This window comes from Bufo bufo, chromosome 9 (assembly GCF_905171765.1).
Source record: "Bufo bufo chromosome 9, aBufBuf1.1, whole genome shotgun sequence".
Lineage (NCBI taxonomy): Eukaryota > Metazoa > Chordata > Amphibia > Anura > Bufonidae > Bufo > Bufo bufo.
In genome coordinates, this window is record NC_053397.1 from 6,687,142 (window position 1) to 6,712,509 (window position 25,368).

Here is a 25,368-nt window from a genome sequence, read left to right on the forward strand (position 1 = left end):
CACACGGGATAGGATTAGATACATACAGTGGCGAACAGTATCACACGGGATAGGATTAGATACATTGAGTGGCGGACAGTATCACACGGGATAGGATTAGATACAAAGAGTGGCGGACAGTATCACACAGGATAGGATTAGATACATAGAGTGGCGGACAGTATCACACAGGATAGGCTTAGATACATAGAGTGGCGGACAGTATCACACGGGATAGGATTAGATACATAGAGTGGCGGACAGTATCACACGGGATAGGATTATATACATACACTTGCGGACAGTATCACACGGGATAGGATTAGATACATAGAGTGGCGGACAGTATCACACGGGATAGGATTAGATACATACAGTGGCGAACAGTATCACACGGGATAGGATTAGATACATAGAGTGGCGGACAGTATCACACGGGATAGGATTAGATACAAAGAGTGGCGGACAGTATCACACAGGATAGGATTAGATACATAGAGTGGCGGACAGTATCACACAGGATAGGATTAGATACATAGAGTGGCGGACAGTATCACACGGGATAGGATTAGATACATACAGTGGCGAACAGTATCACACGGGATAGGATTAGATACATAGAGTGGCGGACAGTATCACACGGGATAGGATTAGATACAAAGAGTGGCGGACAGTATCACACAGGATAGGATTAGATACATAGAGTGGCGGACAGTATCACACAGGATAGGATTAGATACATAGAGTGGCGGACAGTATCACACAGGATAGGATTAGATACATAGAGTGGCGGACAGTATCACACGGGATAGGATTAGATACATAGAGTGGCGGACAGTATCACACGGGATAGGATTAGATACATACACTTGCGGACAGTATCACACGGGATAGGATTAGATACATACAGTGGCGGACAGTATCACACGGGATAGGATTAGATACATACACTTGCGGACAGTATCACACGGGATAGGATTAGATACATACAGTGGCGGACAGTATCACGCGGGATAGGATTAGATACATAGAGTGGCGAACAGTATCACACGGGATAGGATTAGATACATACAGTGGCGGACATTATCACACGGGATAGGATTAGATACATAGAGTGGCGGACAGTATCACACGGGATAGGATTAGATACATAGAGTGGCGAACAGTATCACACGGGATAGGAATAGATACATAGAGTGGCGGACAGTATCACACAGGATAGGATTAGATACATAAAGTGGCGGACAGTATCACACGGGATAGGATTAGATACATAAAGTGGCGGACAGTATCACACGGGATAGGATTAGATACATAGAGTGGCGGACAGTATCACGCGGGATAGGATTAGATACATAAAGTGGCGGACAGTATCACACGGGATAGGATTAGATACATAGAGTGGCGGACAGTATCACACAGGATAGGATTAGATACATAGAGTGGCGAACAGTATCACACGGGATAGGATTAGATACATAAAGTGGCGGACAGTATCACACGGGATAGGATTAGATACATAAAGTGGCGGACAGTATCACACGGGATAGGATTAGATACATAGAGTGGCGGACAGTATCACACGGATAGGATTAGATACATAGAGTGGCGGACAGTATCACACGGGATAGGATTAGATACATAAAGTGGCGGACAGTATCACACGGGATAGGATTAGATACATAGAGTGGCGGACAGTATCACACAGGATAGGATTAGATACATAGAGTGGCGGACAGTATCACACAGGATAGGATTAGATACATAGAGTGGCGAACAGTATCACACGGGATAGGATTAGATACATAGAGTGGCGGACAGTATCACACGGGATAGGATTAGATACATAGAGTGGTGGACAGTATCACACAGGATAGGATTAGATACATACAGTGGCGGACAGTATCACACGGGATAGGATTAGATACATAGAGTGGCGGACAGTATCACACAGGATAGGATTAGATACATAGAGTGGCGGACAGTATCACACAGGATAGGATTAGATACATACAGTGGCGGACAGTATCACACGGGATAGGATTAGATACATACAGTGGCGGACAGTATCACACAGGATAGGATTAGATACATAGAGTGGCGGACAGTATCACACAGGATAGGATTAGATACATAGAGTGGCGGACAGTATCACACGGGATAGGATTAGATACATAGAGTGGCGGACAGTATCACACGGGATAGGATTAGATACATAGAGTGGCGGACAGTATCACACAGGATAGGATTAGATACATAGAGTGGCGGACAGTATCACACAGGATAGGATTAGATACATAGAGTGGCGGACAGTATCACACGGGATAGGATTAGATACATACAGTGGCGAACAGTATCACACGGGATAGGATTAGATACATAGAGTGGCGGACAGTATCACACGGTATAGGATTAGATACATAGAGTGGCGGACAGTATCACACGGGATAGGATTAGATACAAAGAGTGGCGGACAGTATCACACAGGATAGGATTAGATACATACAGTGGCGGACAGTATCACACGGGATAGGATTAGATACATACAGTGGCGGACAGTATCACACAGGATAGGATTAGATACATAGAGTGGCGGACAGTATCACACAGGATAGGATTAGATACATAGAGTGGGGGACAGTATCACACAGGATAGGATTAGATACATAGAGTGGCGGACAGTATCACACGGGATAGGATTAGATACATAGAGTGGCGGACAGTATCACACGGGATAGGATTAGATACATACACTTGCGGACAGTATCACACGGGATAGGATTAGATACATACAGTGGCGAACAGTATCACACGGGATAGGATTAGATACATAGAGTGGCGGACAGTATCACACAGGATAGGATTAGATACATAGAGTGGCGGACAGTATCACACAGGATAGGATTAGATACATACAGTGGCGGACAGTATCACACGGGATAGGATTAGATACATACAGTGGCGGACAGTATCACACAGGATAGGATTAGATACATAGAGTGGCGGACAGTATCACACAGGATAGGATTAGATACATAGAGTGGGGGACAGTATCACACAGGATAGGATTAGATACATAGAGTGGCGGACAGTATCACACGGGATAGGATTAGATACATACACTTGCGGACAGTATCACACGGGATAGGATTAGATACATACAGTGGCGGACAGTATCACACGGGATAGGATTAGATACATACACTTGCGGACAGTATCACACGGGATAGGATTAGATACATACAGTGGCGGACAGTATCACGCGGGATAGGATTAGATACATAGAGTGGCGGACAGTATCACACGGGATAGAATTAGATACATAGAGTGGCGGACAGTATCACACGGGATAGGATTAGATACATACAGTGGCGGACATTATCACACGGGATAGGATTAGATACATAGAGTGGCGGACAGTATCACACGGGATAGGATTAGATACATAGAGTGGTGGACAGTATCACACAGGATAGGATTAGATACATACAGTGGCGGACAGTATCACACGGGATAGGATTAGATACATAGAGTGGCGGACAGTATCACACAGGATAGGATTAGATACATAGAGTGGCGGACAGTATCACACAGGATAGGATTAGATACATACAGTGGCGGACAGTATCACACGGGATAGGATTAGATACATAGAGTGGCGGACAGTATCACACAGGATAGGATTAGATACATAGAGTGGCGGACAGTATCACACGGGATAGGATTAGATACATAGAGTGGCGGACAGTATCACACGGGATAGGATTAGATACATAGAGTGGCGGACAGTATCACACGGGGTAGGATTAGATACATAGAGTGGCAGACAGTATCACACGGTATAGGATTAGATACATAGAGTGGCGGACAGTATCACACGGGATAGGATTAGATACATAGAGTGGCGGACAGTATCACACAGGATAGGATTAGATACATTGAGTGGCGGACAGTATCACACAGGATAGGATTAGATACATAGAGTGGCGGACAGTATCACACAGGATAGGATTAGATACATTGAGTGGCGGACAGTATCACACGGGATAGGATTAGATACATAAAGTGGCGGACAGTATCACACGGGATAGGATTAGATACATAGAGTGGCGGACAGTATCACACGGGATAGGATTAGATACATACAGTGGCGGACAGTATCACACGGGATAGGATTAGATACATAGAGTGGCGGACAGTATCACACGGGATAGGATTAGATACATAGAGTGGCGGACAGTATCACATAGGATAGGATTAGATACATAGAGTGGCGGACAGTATCACACGGTATAGGATTAGATACATAGAGTGGCGGACAGTATCACACGGGATAGGATTAGATACATAGAGTGGCGGACAGTATCACACGGGATAGGATTAGATACATACAGTGGCGGACAGTATCACACGGGATAGGATTAGATACATAGAGTGGCGGACAGTATCACACGAGATAGGATTAGATACATACAGTGGCGGACAGTATCACACGGGATAGGATTAGATACATAGAGTGGCGGACAGTATCACACGGTATAGGATTAGATACATAGAGTGGCGGACAGTATCACACGGGATAGGATTAGATACATACAGTGGCGGACAGTATCACACGGGATAGGATTAGATACATAGAGTGGTGGACAGTATCACACAGGATAGGATTAGATACATACAGTGGCGGACAGTATCACACGGGATAGGATTAGATACATAGAGTGGCGGACAGTATCACACAGGATAGGATTAGATACATAGAGTGGCGGACAGTATCACACAGGATAGGATTAGATACATACAGTGGCGGACAGTATCACACGGGATAGGATTAGATACATACAGTGGCGGACAGTATCACACAGGATAGGATTAGATACATAGAGTGGCGGACAGTATCACACAGGATAGGATTAGATACATAGAGTGGCGGACAGTATCACACGGGATAGGATTAGATACATAGAGTGGCGGACAGTATCACACGGGATAGGATTAGATACATAGAGTGGCGGACAGTATCACACAGGATAGGATTAGATACATAGAGTGGCGGACAGTATCACACAGGATAGGATTAGATACATAGAGTGGCGGACAGTATCACACGGGATAGGATTAGATACATACAGTGGCGGACAGTATCACACGGGATAGGATTAGATACATAGAGTGGCGGACAGTATCACACGGTATAGGATTAGATACATAGAGTGGCGGACAGTATCACACGGGATAGGATTAGATACAAAGAGTGGCGGACAGTATCACACAGGATAGGATTAGATACATACAGTGGCGGACAGTATCACACGGGATAGGATTAGATACATACAGTGGCGGACAGTATCACACAGGATAGGATTAGATACATAGAGTGGCGGACAGTATCACACAGGATAGGATTAGATACATAGAGTGGCGGACAGTATCACACAGGATAGGATTAGATACATAGAGTGGCGGACAGTATCACACGGGATAGGATTAGATACATAGAGTGGCGGACAGTATCACACGGGATAGGATTAGATACATACACTTGCGGACAGTATCACACGGGATAGGATTAGATACATACAGTGGCGAACAGTATCACACGGGATAGGATTAGATACATAGAGTGGCGGACAGTATCACACAGGATAGGATTAGATACATAGAGTGGCGGACAGTATCACACAGGATAGGATTAGATACATACAGTGGCGGACAGTATCACACGGGATAGGATTAGATACATACAGTGGCGGACAGTATCACACAGGATAGGATTAGATACATAGAGTGGCGGACAGTATCACACAGGATAGGATTAGATACATAGAGTGGGGGACAGTATCACACAGGATAGGATTAGATACATAGAGTGGCGGACAGTATCACACGGGATAGGATTAGATACATACACTTGCGGACAGTATCACACGGGATAGGATTAGATACATACAGTGGCGGACAGTATCACACGGGATAGGATTAGATACATACACTTGCGGACAGTATCACACGGGATAGGATTAGATACATACAGTGGCGGACAGTATCACGCGGGATAGGATTAGATACATAGAGTGGCGGACAGTATCACACGGGATAGGATTAGATACATAGAGTGGCGGACAGTATCACACGGGATAGGATTAGATACATACAGTGGCGGACATTATCACACGGGATAGGATTAGATACATAGAGTGGCGGACAGTATCACACGGGATAGGATTAGATACATAGAGTGGTGGACAGTATCACACAGGATAGGATTAGATACATACAGTGGCGGACAGTATCACACGGGATAGGATTAGATACATAGAGTGGCGGACAGTATCACACAGGATAGGATTAGATACATAGAGTGGCGGACAGTATCACACAGGATAGGATTAGATACATACAGTGGCGGACAGTATCACACGGGATAGGATTAGATACATACAGTGGCGGACAGTATCACACAGGATAGGATTAGATACATAGAGTGGCGGACAGTATCACACAGGATAGGATTAGATACATAGAGTGGCGGACAGTATCACACGGGATAGGATTAGATACATAGAGTGGCGGACAGTATCACACGGGATAGGATTAGATACATAGAGTGGCGGACAGTATCACACGGGGTAGGATTAGATACATAGAGTGGCAGACAGTATCACACGGTATAGGATTAGATACATAGAGTGGCGGACAGTATCACACGGGATAGGATTAGATACATAGAGTGGCGGACAGTATCACACAGGATAGGATTAGATACATTGAGTGGCGGACAGTATCACACAGGATAGGATTAGATACATAGAGTGGCGGACAGTATCACACAGGATAGGATTAGATACATTGAGTGGCGGACAGTATCACACGGGATAGGATTAGATACATAAAGTGGCGGACAGTATCACACGGGATAGGATTAGATACATAGAGTGGCGGACAGTATCACACGGGATAGGATTAGATACATACAGTGGCGGACAGTATCACACGGGATAGGATTAGATACATAGAGTGGCGGACAGTATCACACGGGATAGGATTAGATACATAGAGTGGCGGACAGTATCACATAGGATAGGATTAGATACATAGAGTGGCGGACAGTATCACACGGTATAGGATTAGATACATAGAGTGGCGGACAGTATCACACGGGATAGGATTAGATACATAGAGTGGCGGACAGTATCACACGGGATAGGATTAGATACATACAGTGGCGGACAGTATCACACGGGATAGGATTAGATACATAGAGTGGCGGACAGTATCACACGAGATAGGATTAGATACATACAGTGGCGGACAGTATCACACGGGATAGGATTAGATACATAGAGTGGCGGACAGTATCACACGGTATAGGATTAGATACATAGAGTGGCGGACAGTATCACACGGGATAGGATTAGATACATACAGTGGCGGACAGTATCACACGGGATAGGATGAGATACATACAGTGGCGGACAGTATCACACGGGATAGGATTAGATACATAGAGTGGCGGACAGTATCACACGGGATAGGATTAGATACATAGAGTGGCGGACAGTATCACACGGGATAGGATTAGATACATAGAGTGGCGGACAGTATCACACAGGTTAGGATTAGATACATAAAGTGGCGGACAGTATCACACGGGATAGGATTAGATACATAGAGTAGCGGACAGTATCACACGGGATAGGATTAGATACATAGAGTAGCGGACAGTATCACACGGGATAGGATTAGATACATAGAGTGGCGGACAGTATCACACGGGATAGGATTAGATACAGTATCACGAGGCTTTAAATCCTCGCCCTGCTGACTATGACGAGGCGCAGGGACATTCCAGAGCTGGAATGCTGTTACAATGTGGCAGCCTGCTGTAATATTACGATGACGGGCGCCGGAGTCACGTTGGTTACGAGAGGTGACGCATTGTTACAATGTTTCATTCTCTCGCGGTCACGTGGTGTTGTTTACATGGGATGTGAATGGTTGCGGGTGACAGCTGTACCAGGCACCGCCCATTCATCTACCACGTGACCTCAGGCACCAGCCAGTGGTGGGAAGGCATGTGGTCACATGACTCGGGGTTACATTATGAGCCTCCGCTCCAGGGTCCGGTGTTTCCGGTCTGGGGATGGGGGAATGTCCGGTGTATCACGAGCGGCAGCGGCTGGAGCTGTGCGCCCTGCACGCCCTGAACAACCTGCTGCAGAGAGCGGAGATCACCCAGCGCCGGGCCGAGGAGATCTGCTGGGGGTGAGAGAGAAAGAGACAGCCCGGGGGGGTGAGAGAGACAGCCTGGGAGGCAGAGAGAGAGAGAGACAGCCTGGGAGGCTGAGAGAGAGACAGCCTGGGAGGCTGAGAGAGAGACAGCCTGGGAGGCTGAGAGAGAGACAGCCTGGGAGGCTGAGAGAGAGACAGCCTGGGAGGCTGAGAGAGAGACAGCCTGGGAGGCTGAGAGAGAGACAGCCTGGGAGGCTGAGAGAGAGACAGCCTGGGAGGCTGAGAGAGAGACAGCCTGGGAGGCTGAGAGAGAGACAGCCTGGGAGGCTGAGAGAGAGAGAGACAGCCTGGGGCTGAGAGAGAGAGAGACAGCCTGGGGCTGAGAGAGAGACAGCCTGGGGCTGAGAGAGAGAGAGAGACAGCCTGGGGCTGAGTGAGAGAGAGAGAGAGAGAGACAGCCTGGGGCTGAGTGAGAGAGAGAGAGAGAGACAGCCTGGGGCTGAGTGAGAGAGAGAGACAGCCTGGGGCTGAGTGAGAGAGAGAGACAGCCTGGGGCTGAGTGAGAGAGAGAGAGAGAGACAGCCTGGGGCTGAGTGAGAGAGAGAGAGAGAGAGAGACAGCCTGGGGCTGAGTGAGAGAGAGAGAGAGAGACAGCCTGGGGCTGAGTGAGAGAGAGAGAGAGAGACAGCCTGGGGCTGAGTGAGAGAGAGAGAGAGAGACAGCCTGGGGCTGAGTGAGAGAGAGAGAGACAGCCTGGGGCTGAGTGAGAGAGAGAGAGAGAGACAGCCTGGGGCTGAGTGAGAGAGAGAGAGAGAGACAGCCTGGGGCTGAGTGAGAGAGAGAGAGAGACAGCCTGGGGCTGAGTGAGAGAGAGAGAGAGAGAGACAGCCTGGGGCTGAGTGAGAGAGAGAGAGAGAGAGACAGCCTGGGGCTGAGAGAGAGAGCAGAGATCACCCAGCTCTGGGCCTAGGAGATCTGCTGGGGGTCAGAGAGAGAAAGAGAGACTGCCAGAGGGAGGGCGAGAGACAGCGGCGGGAGGGATGAGACTGCAGTGATGAATCCGTTATTTTCCAGGTTGTCGCCGCACTCTGTGATAAATCCGCACCGCAGTTTCCTGGGCACCGGTAACTATGACGTCAATGTCATCATGGCGGCGCTGCAGACCCTGGACTTTGCGGCGGTGTGGTGGGATAAGAGGAGGTAAGGAGCGCAGACCCCGTCCCATCCCCCGCTACTTGTCACCGCAGATCTGTGGTTGGGGGAGGGGACCTTATATTTGGCGTCCATTAAACCCCTCCCCTTCTTGTCGCAGGTCTGTGGAGAGTTTGGTCTTGAGTGAGATTTTCGGATTCATCCTGAACATCCCCTCCCCCATCTCGCTGGGATTCCTCTCTCTGCCGATTACGCGCCAGCACTGGATCGCTGTTCGCCAAATCAACGGTCTTTACTACAACCTGGACTCCAAGCTGAAGTCTCCGGTGCGGCTCGGGGGTCCCCGGGAGCTCAGGTGAGGGAGGGCCGCCTCTGTCTGTTTTGGTATACTGTATATTGTGTGGCACGGTGTAGCGGTATACTGTATATTGTGTGGCACAGTGTAGCGGTATACTGTATATGGTGTGGCACAGTGTAGAGGTATACTGTATATTGTGTGGCACAGTGTAGAGGTATACTGTATATTGTGTGGCACAGTGTAGAGGTATACTGTATATTGTGTGGCACAGTGTAGAGGTATACTGTATATTGTGTGGCACAGTATAGAGGTATACTGTATATTGTGTGGCACAGTGTAGAGGTATACTGTATATTGTGTGGCACAGTGTAGCGGTATACTGTATATGGTGTGGCACAGTGTAGAGGTATACTGTATATTGTGTGGCACAGTGTAGCGGTATACTGTATATGGTGTGGCACAGTGTAGAGGTATACTGTATATTGTGTGGCACAGTGTAGAGGTATACTGTATATTGTGTGGCACAGTGTAGAGGTATACTGTATATTGTGTGGCACAGTATAGAGGTATACTGTATATTGTGGGGCACAGTGTAGAGGTATACTGTATATTGTGGGGCACAGTGTAGAGGTATACTGTATATGGTGTGGCACAGTGTAGAGGTATACTGTATATTGTGGGGCACATTGTAGAGGTATACTGTATATTGTGGGGCACAGTGTAGAGGTATACTGTATATTGTGTGGCACAGTGTAGAGGTATACTGTACATTGTGGGGCACAGTGTAGAGGTATACTGTATATTGTGTGGCACAGTATAGAGGTATACTGTATATTGTGTGGCACAGTATAGAGGTATACTGTATATTGTGTGGCACAGTGTAGAGGTATACTGTACATTCTGTGGCACAGTGTAGAGGTATACTGTATATTGTGGGGCACAGTGTAGAGGTATACTGTATATTGTGGGGCACAGTGTAGAGGTATACTGTATATTGTGGGGCACAGTGTAGAGGTATACTGTATATTGTGGGGCACAGTGTAGAGGTATACTGTATATTGTGGGGCACAGTGTAGAGGTATACTGTATATTGTGGGGCACAGTGTAGAGGTATACTGTATATTGTGGGGCACAGTGTAGAGGTATACTGTATATTGTGGGGCACAGTGTAGAGGTATACTGTATATTGTGGGGCACAGTGTAGAGGTATACTGTATATGGTGTGGCACAGTGTAGAGGTATACTGTATATGGTGTGGCACAGTGTAGAGGTATACTGTATATTGTGTGGCACAGTGTAGAGGTATACTGTATATTGTGTGGCACAGTGCAGAGGTATACTGTATATTGTGTGGCACAGTGCAGAGGTATACTGTATATTGTGTGGCACAGTGTAGAGGTATACTGTACATTGTGTGGCACAGTGTAGAAGTATACTGTATATTGTGTGGCACAGTGTAGAGGTATACTGTATATTGTGTGGCACAGTGTAGCGGTATACTGTATATTGTGTGGCACAGTGTAGCGGTATACTGTATATTGTGTGGCACAGTGTAGAGGTATACTGTATATTGTGGGCACAGTGTAGAGGTATACTGTATATGGTGTGGCACAGTGTAGAGGTATACTGTATATGGTGTGGCACAGTGTAGAGGTATACTGTATATTGTGTGGCACAGTGTAGAGGTATACTGTATATTGGGTGGCACAGTGTAGAGGTATACTGTATATTGTGGGGCACAGTGTAGAGGTATACTGTATATTGTGGGGCACAGTGTAGCGGTATACTGTATATTGTGGGGCACAGTGTAGCGGTATACTGTATATTGTGGGGCACAGTGTAGAGGTATACTGTATATTGTGGGGCACAGTGTAGAGGTATACTGTATATTGTGGGGCACAGTGTAGCGGTATACTGTGGGGCACAGTGTAGCAGTATATTGTGGGGCACAGTGTAGAGGTATACTGTACATTGTGGGGCACAGTGTAGAGGTATACTGTATATTGTGGTGCACAGTGTAGCGGTATACTGTGGGGCACAGTGTAGCAGTATATTGTGGGGCACAGTGTAGAGGTATACTGTACATTGTGGGGCACAGTGTAGAGGTATACTGTGTATTGTGTGGCACAGTGTAGCGGTATACTGTATATTGTGGGGCACAGTGGATGCTATATGTGTATAACAAACATATTTCACATGAACACCTACAGTTAATTGGCCCTTGGGGATCCCGGACGCCACTTCCACACTTTGGCCGGGGGCTCGGCGGAGCTGATGTTGTGTTTTATCTTAATGAGAAAGATTTCATAATAAGGATTTGGAGAAGGGGCAGAGGGATAGCAGAGCAGGGAGAGGCTGGTGCTGCTACTAGGGGGTCATACCATGGGGGCGTAATAAAGCCCACCATAATGCCCCCCTCTTCCCTAGTAGAAATAATTCTCCTTATAATAGACAGTGTAAAAATACCCCCTTGTAATGCCCCCAGTTGAGCTAATGTCCCCATAGTGCCCCCATAATGTCCCAGTATAAAATACCCCTATATCGTGACCCCAGTAAATTTCCCCATAGTGCTCCCCCCCCTTCCTGCTGGTGCCCCCCCATAATGTACCAGTATAAAATGCCCCATATATAGTGCCCCAGTAGATGCCCTAAGTGTCCGGCCTCTGATAGGCTGCCGGCCTAGTGTCCCCCATAATGCCCCCCAATATTGTGCCAGTAAGTGTCCCCATAGATGGCCCCCCCCATCATGTGCCACTATCAAGTGCCTCCCGCTCCCCCCATGGTAGTAACAGTCGGGTATTAAAAAAAAAAAACACTTCTACTTACCTCCATGTCAGCGATGCGATGCAGCCTCTTCCTGTGTCCCGCCCTGTATGTCCATATATGGAGTCAGTGCTTGTATTTCAGAAAAGTTTCTGCTGGGATTCGAACCCACTACCTTCTGTATCAGAGGTAAAGCACTTAACCACACAGCCATAAGAGCTGCATTGCTACTGACTGAAAAAATATGAGACTTCTACTGTTATAGCTGGCTAAATGTACATCTATACACATGACAGCTGCCCAAACACACCCAGCACTGCTATATCTCTATATGACAGCTGTCTCCGCACACTCAGCTCTGCTATATCTTTATATATGATAGCTGCCCCAGCACACCCAGCTCTGCTACATCTATATATCTCGAAGTATTGCTATACAGTAGATAGATATGTAGAGATATAGCAGCGCTGAGTGTGCTGGGGCAGCTGTCATGTGTATAGATGTAGCAGATCTGGGTGTGTTTGGGCAGCTGTCATGTGTATAGATGTAGTAGAGCTGGGTTTGCTGGGACAGCTGTCATATAGAGATATAGTAGAGCTGAGTGTGCTGGTGCAGCTGTCATGTGTATTAGATGTAGCAGAGCTGGGTGTGCTGGGACAGCTGTCATATAAAGATATAGCAGTGCTGGGTGTGTTAGGGGAGCAGTCATGTGTATAGATGTACCCTTTGCCAGCTATAACAGTAGAAGTCTCATATTTTTTCAATCAGTGGCAATGCAGCTCTTATGGCTGTGTGGGTAAGTGCTTTGCCTCTGATACAGAAGGTCGTGGGTTCTAATCCCAGACACATCTCTCCCTCTCCTGAGGACAGCAATACAAATGACTATGATTCGTAAATGCCGGCCCTGCCTGTGTCACCCCCATCACTGGTGTCACCCGGTGTGGCCCGCACCCCCCTTGCAACGCCACTGACCTACAGCTGACGGCTCCTGGATGTCACATGACTCACATCCCTGCATCGGGCACGGTCACATGGTCACAGACCTGTGCCGGTTTACAACTTCCGATTTGCTTTTATTTGTGGGCGGATGCGATGCCTGGAGGCGGAGCCTGAACGCTCAGTTGCAGCTGATTGGTACGCTTTACCATGGAGTGTTAACCACTTGTATGCCGGACATTTATAAAGACTCTAGCCCAGGGTTGGCCAAGCAGGGCATGGTGGGAATTGTAGTTGTACAACAGCTGGAGAGCCGTAGGTTGGCCAGCCCTGCTTCTAGTCACATCCGGAGCTGCACAAATTATTCTACCGGCACAGCAGGGATGCGGCTCTCCAGCTATTGCAAAACTACAACTTCCAGCATGCCTGGACAACCTGCAGCAGGGCATGATGGGAGTTGTAGTTTTACAACAGCTGGAGGGCCGCAGGTTGAGCATCCCTGCATTATGGGATCTCAGCTGCTGGAGGTCGTTCTGCTGCTGTCCCTGACGAGAATTGTGAATGCAGCTCTGGATGTGACTGGAGTATGACGTGTAGCGAGCGTGGGCGGTATGGCAGATTATCAGGCGTTCTGGACCACAGGACGGTGGAGGGGGTTTCACGGTATCTACATTGGGGTGTCTGCTCCCCCTGTATCCTGCGCTGATGGGGGGGGGGGTAGACCGGAGATTCTGGGTGCAGGGGACCCCACATGGGGGGGTAGGAGCGATTGGGGGGAGGTGATGATCTGCAAGGGGCTGATGCTGCACACTGCTGCCTGCGGGCTGTGTTCTGGCGTGGGCAGCAGGTGGCGCTGTTGTACAGCGACATAATATGAGACCTCGTAGAGTCTGATAATAATTAACCCTTTTTCTGCCTCCGCAGGGATTTCCTGCAGGGCTGCATCTCCCGGGGAAACTGCGAAATACTTCTGGTCGTAACGAAGGCCGTGGAGGAATCTCGGCTATGGATCAGTGAAAGTGAAAGAACCACATGACCTCCCCCGGAGTCCTCCACCCTCAGCTGGGCTGAGCCCTCACCCAAAGAGTTGACTGTCATAAACTAAGCGTCTATTTATTGGGGTCCCCCCCCCCCACCCAGTCTTCCTGTTCAGGTCACCTCTGCTTCTTGGATGAAATCTCCCATCATCCTGAATACTGATGCACTTCTCCAATGCCTTAATGCTTGTCATTTTATTTTATTTTATTTTCTACAGGGTCGGATTATTAATAATTTGATGCTAATTTCATTAAAGATTTTTTATAGATACGAATAGTTGACTCCGCCCATGCATTCTATAATGAGTCCAAGACTAATTGTATTGATAGTATCTGTACCTGTTATACCCTCTCTCTGCCACCAGGTGGCATCACTAGAGCAGCAGAAGTTATGTCGCCACCTAGTGGCTGATATTATTAATCACAGGTATAACGACAAATCGGCGCATAGACCAGGGATGGCCAACCTGCGGCTCTCCAGCTGTTGTAAAACTACAACTCCCACCATGCCCTGCTGTAGGCAGTCTGGCCATACTGGGAGTTGTAGTTAAGGTATGGTGCTGCAAGCTCATATAGAGGGAATCACCCCACCCTCTCTTAAAGGCAAATGTAGTAATAGAGTAATGAGCGAGCACTCATACACTTGGCAACCAAATTGACATGTGCAGAAAATATTTATTATATCCCCATAAAATACAATTTATAAGAACAATGTAGCAATAATATACAACATTACAGTCACATATTGTGGTAGATATGATCAACACTATATTCATATGACTCAATAGTGTCGATAAATTCAATAATATATATCACACCAAGAAACTTCAAGTATATGCTGTTATTTGGGAAGAGGGGGTATTATCTTCTAGCGCTCTATCCCAATTTGGGAAACTGAATGTCACTGAAAATGTTGTAGGTGTATTCACTGGGAGCGCAATATGTTCATAAAGTGTCCACAGGAATCCTGATAATGTGAGAAGTCTCTTATAGCGGATCCTTTTAAGCTCGATATGAGCTTTGGATTGGAGAAAACTTTAAATCGATGTTTGGCTTACCGTCTAGCGTCTGCTGTCTCCCTATTGCTTCAATGGAGCTTTAAATATTTGCCGGCTTATTCAGTCGCTCCATACAGCAAGCTGGTTTAAATTTCGCAGGAGTTCCAAAGATCGCAGGAGTCGCCACTCTGTTCCGCAATTTCCTTTGGTGCAGCTTTCGACGATAAGAATAGTTAATCCTTTACTGTAGAGATTTTCTTCTGTATGGCCATACAGTATTATCGGAGGCTTTTCAATGCAGGTACATCACTTGTTTCACCATACGCGTTACGGGTAGATTCACTCTCCCTTCCTCAGTGGTCAAGTGTCTGCCTGCTCTGCCTCCATTTTTATCCATTCCTTTGATTGCTTCCCAAATCTCGGACACCTTTTGTTCATGCTACTCCCAGTTTGCAAGGGAATCCTCCCACATAATCAAGGGATAATTCTATACAGCCTTGATTTAAAAAAAAAAAAATAATAATAATTTTTTTTTTTTTCCTCTTGCAGTTTCCATGCGTTTTTTATGCGTTTTTTGGGGACACATGCGTTTTTTGGCCCAGATGTCCCAATTGGTGTGATATATCATTATGTGAAATATAAACTTGATATCTGATTGCCAACACTTATAAAATGACTTTTTATAATAAAATATTATTAAACAAATTTTCAAGATTAAAATATCAATATAAGAATATAAAACAATAAATAATAAATGTGAGGAATCTTGAAAGTTTCATAGGAATCCTAGAGTTTGATACAATTATTCGGATTTGATAGAGAAAGAAGGGTGGGTATCTCGGAGCCAAGGACACGTCGCAGCGCCGATAGACGGCCTAGCATGCGACGTGCCGTCGGCCTCGAGACATCCAACCTACATAAATCCAAAAATTTCCAACTCCGAATTAAGGCCTTTCGGTTGTAGAGATCCAAATTCATAAATGCGTCTGGATTCTATCCTAGACATTTGTCTGATAAAATCACCGCCTCTCCAGTGTTTCTCCACCTTCTCCAGTGCCGTAAACACCAGACTTGATGGATCCTGATTATGCATCTCTTTATAATGTTTAGATAGGGAATGTTTATCGTACCCCTTCCTGATGTTGGCAATATGTTCGGCCACTCTTTTTTTGAATGGCCTCTTGGTACGTCCTATATATTGTCTGTTACAGGGGCACTGGAGAAGGTAGATAACTCCACTGGAGTCACATGTAAGACAATCTTCTATCTCCCAATTATAGTTGTTCTGAGTCGAGGGGACATTAGTCGTCAGGCGGGGTTTTTTATTCATTCTACAACCCATACACCTTCCACATTTATAAAAACCCTTCAAACTCAGCCAAGTTCCTGAAAAACTCAACTTATTCTGTTTCCACGGTTTTACGGTAGGGGCCACCTTGATACCTAGATTGGGTGCCCTAGTGAAGGTAATCGTCGGAACAGTCGGGAGTAAGTGTCCCACAATTTTGTCATTCAACACATGGTGCCAATGGGTTTTAATAATTTTCTGAATCTTCCTATAATTCTCATTAAATGGAAGAACAACTCTCATGGCTTCTTTATTTAGTGTTTTATCTTCCTCATTATCCATCTCATTTTTATCTTTATTGTCCTCCTTATTAAAGAACTCTCTTCTATCTAATTTCCTAATTTGGTTGAGTGACTCCTCCACTAAGTTTTCAGGATATTCCTTCTCAATAAATTGTCTTTTCATCTCAATGGCTTCCATCTCAAAAGTATGTCCCTCTGTGCAGTTCCGCTTAATCCTACGGAACTGACCAGAGGGAACATTTGTCAGCCATTTCGGCAGGTGACAGCTAGAAAAATCGATATAACTATTTCTAGCTGTGGATTTACAAAATGTCTCACATATATATTTATTACCAGATTGTGTGATTAATAAATCCAAGAATTCGGTGCTCTCCTGTATGTTTGAGCTAAAGACCAGATTTAAATTATTAATATTGATTGTTTCTAGGAATTTTTCCAATTCTTCTTTACTCTTTTTCCAGATGAAGATCACATCATCTATATAACGGCGCCACAGGGCCAGATCCGTCCCCAGCCTTGGCTTGATGTGGTTATATTCCCACTCGGCCAAGAATAAATTAGCATAGCTGGGGGCGAATCTGGTCCCCATGGCGGTACCCCGCTTCTGCAGGAAGAATTCCCCCTCAAAAAAGAAGTAGTTGTGGCTCAGGATATACTCTATTCCTTTCGTTCTTCCATTTAATGAGAATTATAGGAAGATTCAGAAAATTATTAAAACCCATTGGCACCATGTGTTGAATGACAAAATTGTGGGACACTTACTCCCGACTGTTCCGACGATTACCTTCACTAGGGCACCCAATCTAGGTATCAAGGTGGCCCCTACCGTAAAACCGTGGAAACAGAATAAGTTGAGTTTTTCAGGAACTTGGCTGAGTTTGAAGGGTTTTTATAAATGTGGAAGGTGTATGGGTTGTAGAATGAATAAAAAACCCCGCCTGACGACTAATGTCCCCTCGACTCAGAACAACTATAATTGGGAGATAGAAGATTGTCTTACATGTGACTCCAGTGGAGTTATCTACCTTCTCCAGTGCCCCTGTAACAGACAATATATAGGACGTACCAAGAGGCCATTCAAAAAAAGAGTGGCCGAACATATTGCCAACATCAGGAAGGGGTACGATAAACATTCCCTATCTAAACATTATAAAGAGATGCATAATCAGGATCCATCAAGTCTGGTGTTTACGGCACTGGAGAAGGTGGAGAAACACTGGAGAGGCGGTGATTTTATCAGACAAATGTCTAGGATAGAATCCAGACGCATTTATGAATTTGGATCTCTACAACCGAAAGGCCTTAATTCGGAGTTGGAAATTTTTGGATTTATGTAGGTTGGATGTCTCGAGGCCGACGGCACGTCGCATGCTAGGCCGTCTATCGGCGCTGCGACGTGTCCTTGGCTCCGAGATACCCACCCTTCTTTCTCTATCAAATCCGAATAATTGTATCAAACTCTAGGATTCCTATGAAACTTTCAAGATTCCTCACATTTATTATTTATTGTTTTATATTCTTATATTGATATTTTAATCTTGAAAATTTGTTTAATAATATTTTATTATAAAAAGTCATTTTATAAGTGTTGGCAATCAGATATCAAGTTTATATTTCACATAATGATATATCACACCAATTGGGACATCTGGGCCAAAAAACGCATGTGTCCCCAAAAAACGCATAAAGAACGCATGGAAACTGCAAGAGGAAAAAAAAAAAAAAAAAAAGTTTTTTTTTTTTTTTTTTTTTTTTTTTAAATCAAGGCTGTATAGAATCATCCCTTGATTATGTGGGAGGATTCCCTTGCAAACTGGGAGTAGCATGAACAACAGGTGTCTGAGATTTGGGAAGCAATCAAAGGAATGGATAAAAATGGAGGCAGAGCAGGCAGACACTTGACCACTGAGGAAGGGAGAGTGAATCTACCCGTAACGCGTATGGTGAAGGGACCACTGAGGAAGGGAGAGTGAATCTACCCGTAACGCGTATGGTGAAGGGACCACTGAGGAAGGGAGAGTGAATCTACCCGTAACGCGTATGGTGAAACAAGTGATGGACCTGCATTGAAAAGCCTCCGATAATACTGTATGGCCATACAGAAGAAAATCTCTACAGTAAAGGATTAACTATTCTTATCGTCGAAAGCTGCACCAAAGGAAATTGCGGAACAGAGTGGCGACTCCCGCAATCTTTGGAACTCCTGCGAAATTTAAACCAGCTTGCTGTATGGAGCGACTGAATAAGCCGGCAAATATTTAAAGCTCCATTGAAGCAATAGGGAGACAGCAGACGCTAGACGGTAAGCCAAATATCGATTTAAAGTTTTCTCCAATCCAAAGCTCATATCGACCATAAAAAGATATGCTATAAGAGACTTTTCACATTATCAGGATTCCTGTGGACACTTTATGAACATGTTGCGCTCCCAGTGAATACACCTACAACATGTTCAGTGACATTCAGTTTCCCAAATTGGGATAGAGCGCTAGAAGATAATACCCCCTCTTCCCAAATAACAGCATATACTTGAAGTTTCTTGGTGTGATATATATTATTGAATTTATCGACACTATTGAGTCATATGAATATAGTGTTGATCATATCTACCCCAATATATGTGATTGTAATGTTGTATATTATTGCTACATTGTTCTTATAAATTTTATTACTTGTATTTTATGGGGATATAATAAATATTTTCTGCACATGTCAATTTGGTTGCCAAGTGTATGAGTGCTCGCTCATTACTCTATTACTAGTTTTGAAACAGCTGGAGAGCCGCAGGTTGGCCATCCCTGGCATAGAATGAACTGCTAATAACAGGATTGTTGAATTCTGCTCTTTCAGACAAAAATAAATAAATGTTCTTTTAATATTTATTTAATTGCAATGTACAAAAGATTTCATAAAAGTAAATACATTTCATGGGGTAGAATTAGTCAGAAATGTCTAGAAAGAAAGGTGGCTCTGCAGTTCTTCATCCTTGATCTGATCCTTCATTTCCGTTTTGTACTTCATACCTAGAAAACAGGGAAGGCTGCGGTTAGCGGGGCCCTAACAGTCACATGACCTCCCCGCTGCGTGTGGGAATCAAGAGGTTGTGACGGAGGGGATATTCTCTTGAACACACGCATTTTAATAAACCTCGCAGTAAGATTCAGCCCATCCGCAGAGAACAGCCACCTATTGAGGTCTATGGGGGCTGTATACATCTGTATGTACAGAGCCCCCCCTAGTGGTGACTGCAGGCAGCCACAATCTTCTATAAGTCTATGCCGGGATTTGTAGTGCTGACTGCAATTAAAATACATTAAGATGTCAAAGCGCTCTGCGGGGGTGTGGCTTCAAGACTTCAGTCTCCGCCTCTGCTTACCACTAATTTGTTTTACTGCTGTTGTGGAGAGGAGGAGCCCTCTACAGGTAACATGACTGGGACTTCACCTGCCCTCTCTTGGGCCCCTAGCATTTGGATGACCGGCCCCTTGGTCCCCACAACCACTTGCACCCTCATGATGGAGTCCAAGGGCAGAGCCGCCCTGTGATCATCAATGTCACGTACCGGATTCTGGCAGGATTTGCTGTTGCAGGCGTTGGGGCAGCACTTCTGTTCCCCATCACATTTGTTATCGGAGGAGCAAAGACCGCTTGGGTTGCAGGTTGTCCCATTGGTGTCCTCAGGAGGAGGGCAGGACCCGGCCTTCTCTGCAAGGAAATAACAGTGAGGACATTGGCGGCTGCCGTGGTCACCTGCTCGTATCGGCTGCTCCGCACTCACCATCCGGGATCTGGCACTGATATCCGTTACATGAGGTCTTACAACATTTGCGGACACCTTCACAATCTAAGTCGCTCTTGCATTTTGGGAAGCAAACCTCAAGGGCAAAAGGATCCAGCACTGGACATACCCCCGGCTTACCTGAAAGTGTTAAGTTAAAGAAATAAAGCAAAGAAACAAACATCGCAGCGGCACGGGGGGCCATGAAAGGTGACTCCAAAGAGGAGACTCACGTTTTTTACCTGCCAGTTCTACACTTACAGTATATGATATATGTGTCAATACATTTCATCAGCATTTTTTCACCTGTTCGTTCTCTCTGCAACTGACCCAAAATCTGAATACTGAAGTGTGGCCCGTCCTGCTGGGAATGATCAGCGGCGTCAGTATGAATTAAAAAAGAGATTTTTGCACCAAATTTAACACCAATGAGACGTCCAGTTTTTCCAGATTGCTGATCTTTATGGTTGTAGGTGGAGAAAGAACCTGGTGATAAATGCCCCCGGATATCAGGACAGCTCAACATGAGGCTCTTAGTGATGATCATAGCAAGGACCTTTCTGGAGTGCAGGCGTGGTGAAGGGGTTAACAGTAATATCTTGGGGGTCCTAAGGTTATTATGGGTATATATATCTAACATCCATGGAGAGGCAGGTTAGAGGTTAACATCTAACATCTGGTAGTTTAGGGGGGTGATGAAGGTAAGGCTTTATCTATTCTAACTACATTTAGAGTTCTCATAAATATTTATAGGAGGTCCAATCCCCTGCAGAGACATAAAGTGGTAAATTCTGTCTACATGCAACCACCACTAGAGGGAGCTCACTACGTACTGATTATACAGCCACCACTAGAGGGAGCTCACTACATACAGATTATACAGCCACCACTAAAGGGAGCTTACTACATACAGATTATACAGCCACCACTAGAGGGAGCTCACTACATACAGATTATACAGTCACCACTAGAGGGAGCTCGATACGTACTGATTATACAGCCACCACTAAAGGGAGCTCACTACATACAGATTATATAGCCACCACTAGAGGGAGATCACTACATACAGATTATACAGTCACCACTAGAGGGAGCTAACCGCATACAGATTATACAGCTACCACTAGAGGGAGCTCACTACGTACTGATTATACAGCCACCACTAAAGGGAGCTCACTACATACAGATTATACATTCACCACTAGGGGGAGCTCATTAGATACAGATTATACAGCCACCATTAGAGGGAGCTCACTACATACAGATTATGCAGCCACCACTAGAGGGAGCTCAATACATACAGATTATACAGCCACCACTAGAGGGAGCTCACTACATACAGATTATACAGCCACCACTAGAGGGAGCTCACTAGATACAGATTATACAGCCACCACTAGGAGGAGTTTACTATATACAGATTATACAGCCACCACTAGAGGGAGCTCACTACATACAGATAATACAGCCACCACTAGGGGGAGCTCACTACATACAGATTATACAGCCACCAATAGAGGGAGGTCAGTACATACAGATTATACAGCCACCACTAGGTGGAGCTCACTACATACAGATTATACAGCCACCACTAGAGGGAACCCAATATATACAGATTATACAGTCCCCACTAGAGGAAGCTCACAACATAGAGATTACACAGCCACCATTAGAGGGCGCTTACTACATACAGATTATACAGCCACCATTAGAGGGAGCTCACTACATACAGATTATACAGCCACCACTAGAGGGAGCTCAATACATACAGATTATACAGCCGCCACTAGAGGGAGCTCACTACATACAGATTATACATCCACCACTAGAGGGAGCTCACTACATACAGATTATACAGCCACCACTAGAGGGAGCTCACTACATACACATTATACAGCCCCCACTAGAGGGAGCTCGCTACATACAGATCATACAGTCACCACTAGGAGGAGTTTACTATATACAGATTATACAGCCACCACTAGTGGGAGCTCACTACATACAGATTATACAGCCACCACTAGAGGGAGCTCACTACATACAGATAATACAGCCACCACTAGAGGGAGCTCACTACATACAGATTATACAGTCCCCACTAGAGGGAGCTCACTACATACAGATTATACAGTCCCCACTAGGGGGAGCTCACTACATACAGATTATACAGTCACCACTAGGGGGAGCTCACTGCTTATAGATTATAGAACCACTACTATTGCTCCTGCTGCTGTACGCGGTCTGAAAACACTTCAATTTTTAAAGATTGTTTTTTATGTTTACACTTTTTTGCTCATTAATCTCATTATATGACTTTCTGTCTGCAGTAACCACTAGAGAGCGCTCACTGCATACAGACATATACAGTTAGTCTTGCAGATCCAGCTCTAGGGTCAGGGCTGCAGGAATTGGTTCTTGGACTTACAGGGAAATGACATGCGAGAAGGTGGGTGGGGGTCCAGCAGTGTCGTGTGTGTGTGCTGCGTACGTTCTACGACAGGTATACTAGTAGGAGGATGATGAATACTACAACATGCACTGTTCCTGTCATCTGTTAGTTTTAGTCAACATGTGACTGCTGCCATAAAACCACTACTCCCATCATGCCCTGTATGTATAGTGAAATATATCAGTGTATCATTCAAGAAAGAAATGACTTTAAATATCTTGGAATTGCTTAAGTAACAATGCCCTGATATATACGTGGATCTGAGAACATCTCGGTGAAGCCGCGGGGACCTCAGTGCAGATTAGTCTGCAGCATCCAGGCGGCATGTCGGTGGTCGGGGTCTGGTCTATGGTGCAGCAGATACATACAGCAATGTCACCCCCTCCCCAGAGTATTGGAACATTTCAGTTCTTGAATGGAGTGATTCTACTCTTATAATAATAGGGAATTGCTAGTTAAGCAGCAGTCTGTATTAGATGCCCATGCACTGCCTGCTGTCCTCACCCCGCCTGTTCAGTGTACTGTAGGTTACTTCAGCAGAGAGAAGCGTCTGATTATGCCTGACGCCACTTATCTCCGTCCAGAATAAAGGAACAGGTGAGTCGGGATCCAGCCTGTCTGCCCCTTGTTACCCCCCAGTGGGAGACGTTGGGGTGGTCAGGCTGCCCCCTTCTTTGGTTTGTAGTCATCATGCGTAGGATCAGCCCTATCTTCCGTGTTGTATCTGTATCCATTCACACTGTTACTTTGTATCAAGACAGGAAATAAACAAGATGTAACTTTCCTGCCAGGAGAGAAGTGATGCTGCTGCTGCTGTCCAGGGCCTTACCTGCGTCTGGGGGCGACTCTGTCACATCTGCCCCGTGGACACACGTCAGTTCCACCAGAAATGCCATCAGAAGGTAAAGCTTCATTGTTCTGCACTCGGGCTCCAGGAAGAAGTCAATCCCTGCAAATCATCCAAATAGCATTTAAATGTGAGGAGGTGTGGGGGTGGGGCGTCCCGGGGAGGGGTCTGCGGATGGGACGGCTCCAGCCACCTGTTACCTGAAGCCCCAGGCAACTTCAGGAAAGCCTCACCTGAGACGACATATCTTCTGTTGTTGAACAGGATGAGATAGAAGCGAACGACTCGATCCGGCACAAAACACCCAGTAAGATCCTCCCCAGTCCTGACAGCGCCGCGGGGTCACAGTCAGGGCAGAAGACGGAGGTGACGGGCCCTGCTGCACCGTGGAGCCCCGAAGATCCAACGTAAAGGATATATTAGTGATTGTATAAATCCTGCGCGTTTCGGGGCCACCCTCAATACAAGAGGTCAGGGGTCTTCAAACCCCCTGATGCTGGTCCTTAATTACCATGTTCATTTTGTCACTTGCCTTTCAGGGTGCGGTGCCAATATAGATGTCACAGGGGCGTAGCATTAGGGGGTGCGGAGGTCTGTACCGGGCCCAGGAGCCTGAGGGGGCCCAAAGACCCTTGTGACACCGGCATTGTAGAAAGTGCATGCTGGGAGGGCTCTGTTATAGATTTTGCACTGGGGCCCAGGATCTTCAAGTTAGACCTCTGGCGGGAGGGAAGGGGTTAAGTCAAGAATTTGGCATTGGGGGGGGGGGGGGGGGGGGTTCAATGGTTGTCTCAGGCAGCATGAGAGCCACAAAGCCCTGAGGGAAGGGGGCCCCAAGCTGAACTCTTACACCTAAGCCCATGAGCCTTTAGCTAAGCCCCTGGATTAGTGGCGGAACTAGAAACGACTGGGCCCCACAGCAAATTTTTGGACGGGCCCTCCCCCCCAACCCAGCAACTTCTTTGCAACCCCCACTCCTGAGGCTAGTCAAGGTGGCGCCCGGCAGCCAGTCCGTCCGACCGTTTCCTACAGTGTCACCGTATAGAATCTCATTGTATAATGCTGTTGAGGGGCCCCTGACAATAAGATCTTCTAGTCTTACTTCTAGGTGGGCCCCTACTGAGTTCAGGCCCCAAAGGAGCCGCTTCTCCTGCTTCCCTTATAGCTACGCCCCTGGATGTCACTCCGGGGGGTGCTGAGCTGCTATCAAACTCCTCACTCCCTGAAACCCCATATCTTTCTGAGCTCCAGGGGACACCTGACACAAAGCCTAAGCAGACGGCCCCTTGTCCCCGACCCTTATGGTCCC

General features: G+C 46.1%; 2 protein-coding genes across 2 annotated transcripts; one reads left to right on the plus strand and one right to left on the minus strand.

Annotated features, from left to right (window-relative positions):
- The first annotated feature begins 8,052 nt into the window (after window positions 1–8,052).
- Window positions 8,053–14,668, plus strand: JOSD2 (Josephin domain containing 2). The gene is made up of 4 exons (XM_040407167.1): window positions 8,053–8,244; window positions 9,286–9,411; window positions 9,524–9,718; window positions 14,285–14,668. Exons 1-4 carry the CDS (start codon window positions 8,123–8,125, stop codon window positions 14,394–14,396), a joined length of 555 nt encoding a protein of 184 aa, XP_040263101.1. The 5' UTR covers window positions 8,053–8,122; the 3' UTR covers window positions 14,397–14,668.
- Window positions 14,669–19,852: 5,184 nt separating this feature from the next.
- On the minus strand, window positions 19,853–24,161 carry LOC120979001 (WAP four-disulfide core domain protein 2-like). Its single transcript, XM_040407490.1, has 4 exons — window positions 24,042–24,161; window positions 20,764–20,904; window positions 20,548–20,690; window positions 19,853–20,008 (listed from the first exon to the last, which is right to left on the minus strand). Exons 1-4 carry the CDS (start codon window positions 24,124–24,126, stop codon window positions 20,003–20,005), a joined length of 375 nt encoding a protein of 124 aa, XP_040263424.1. The 5' UTR covers window positions 24,127–24,161; the 3' UTR covers window positions 19,853–20,002.
- Between the last annotated feature and the right edge of the window lie 1,207 nt (window positions 24,162–25,368).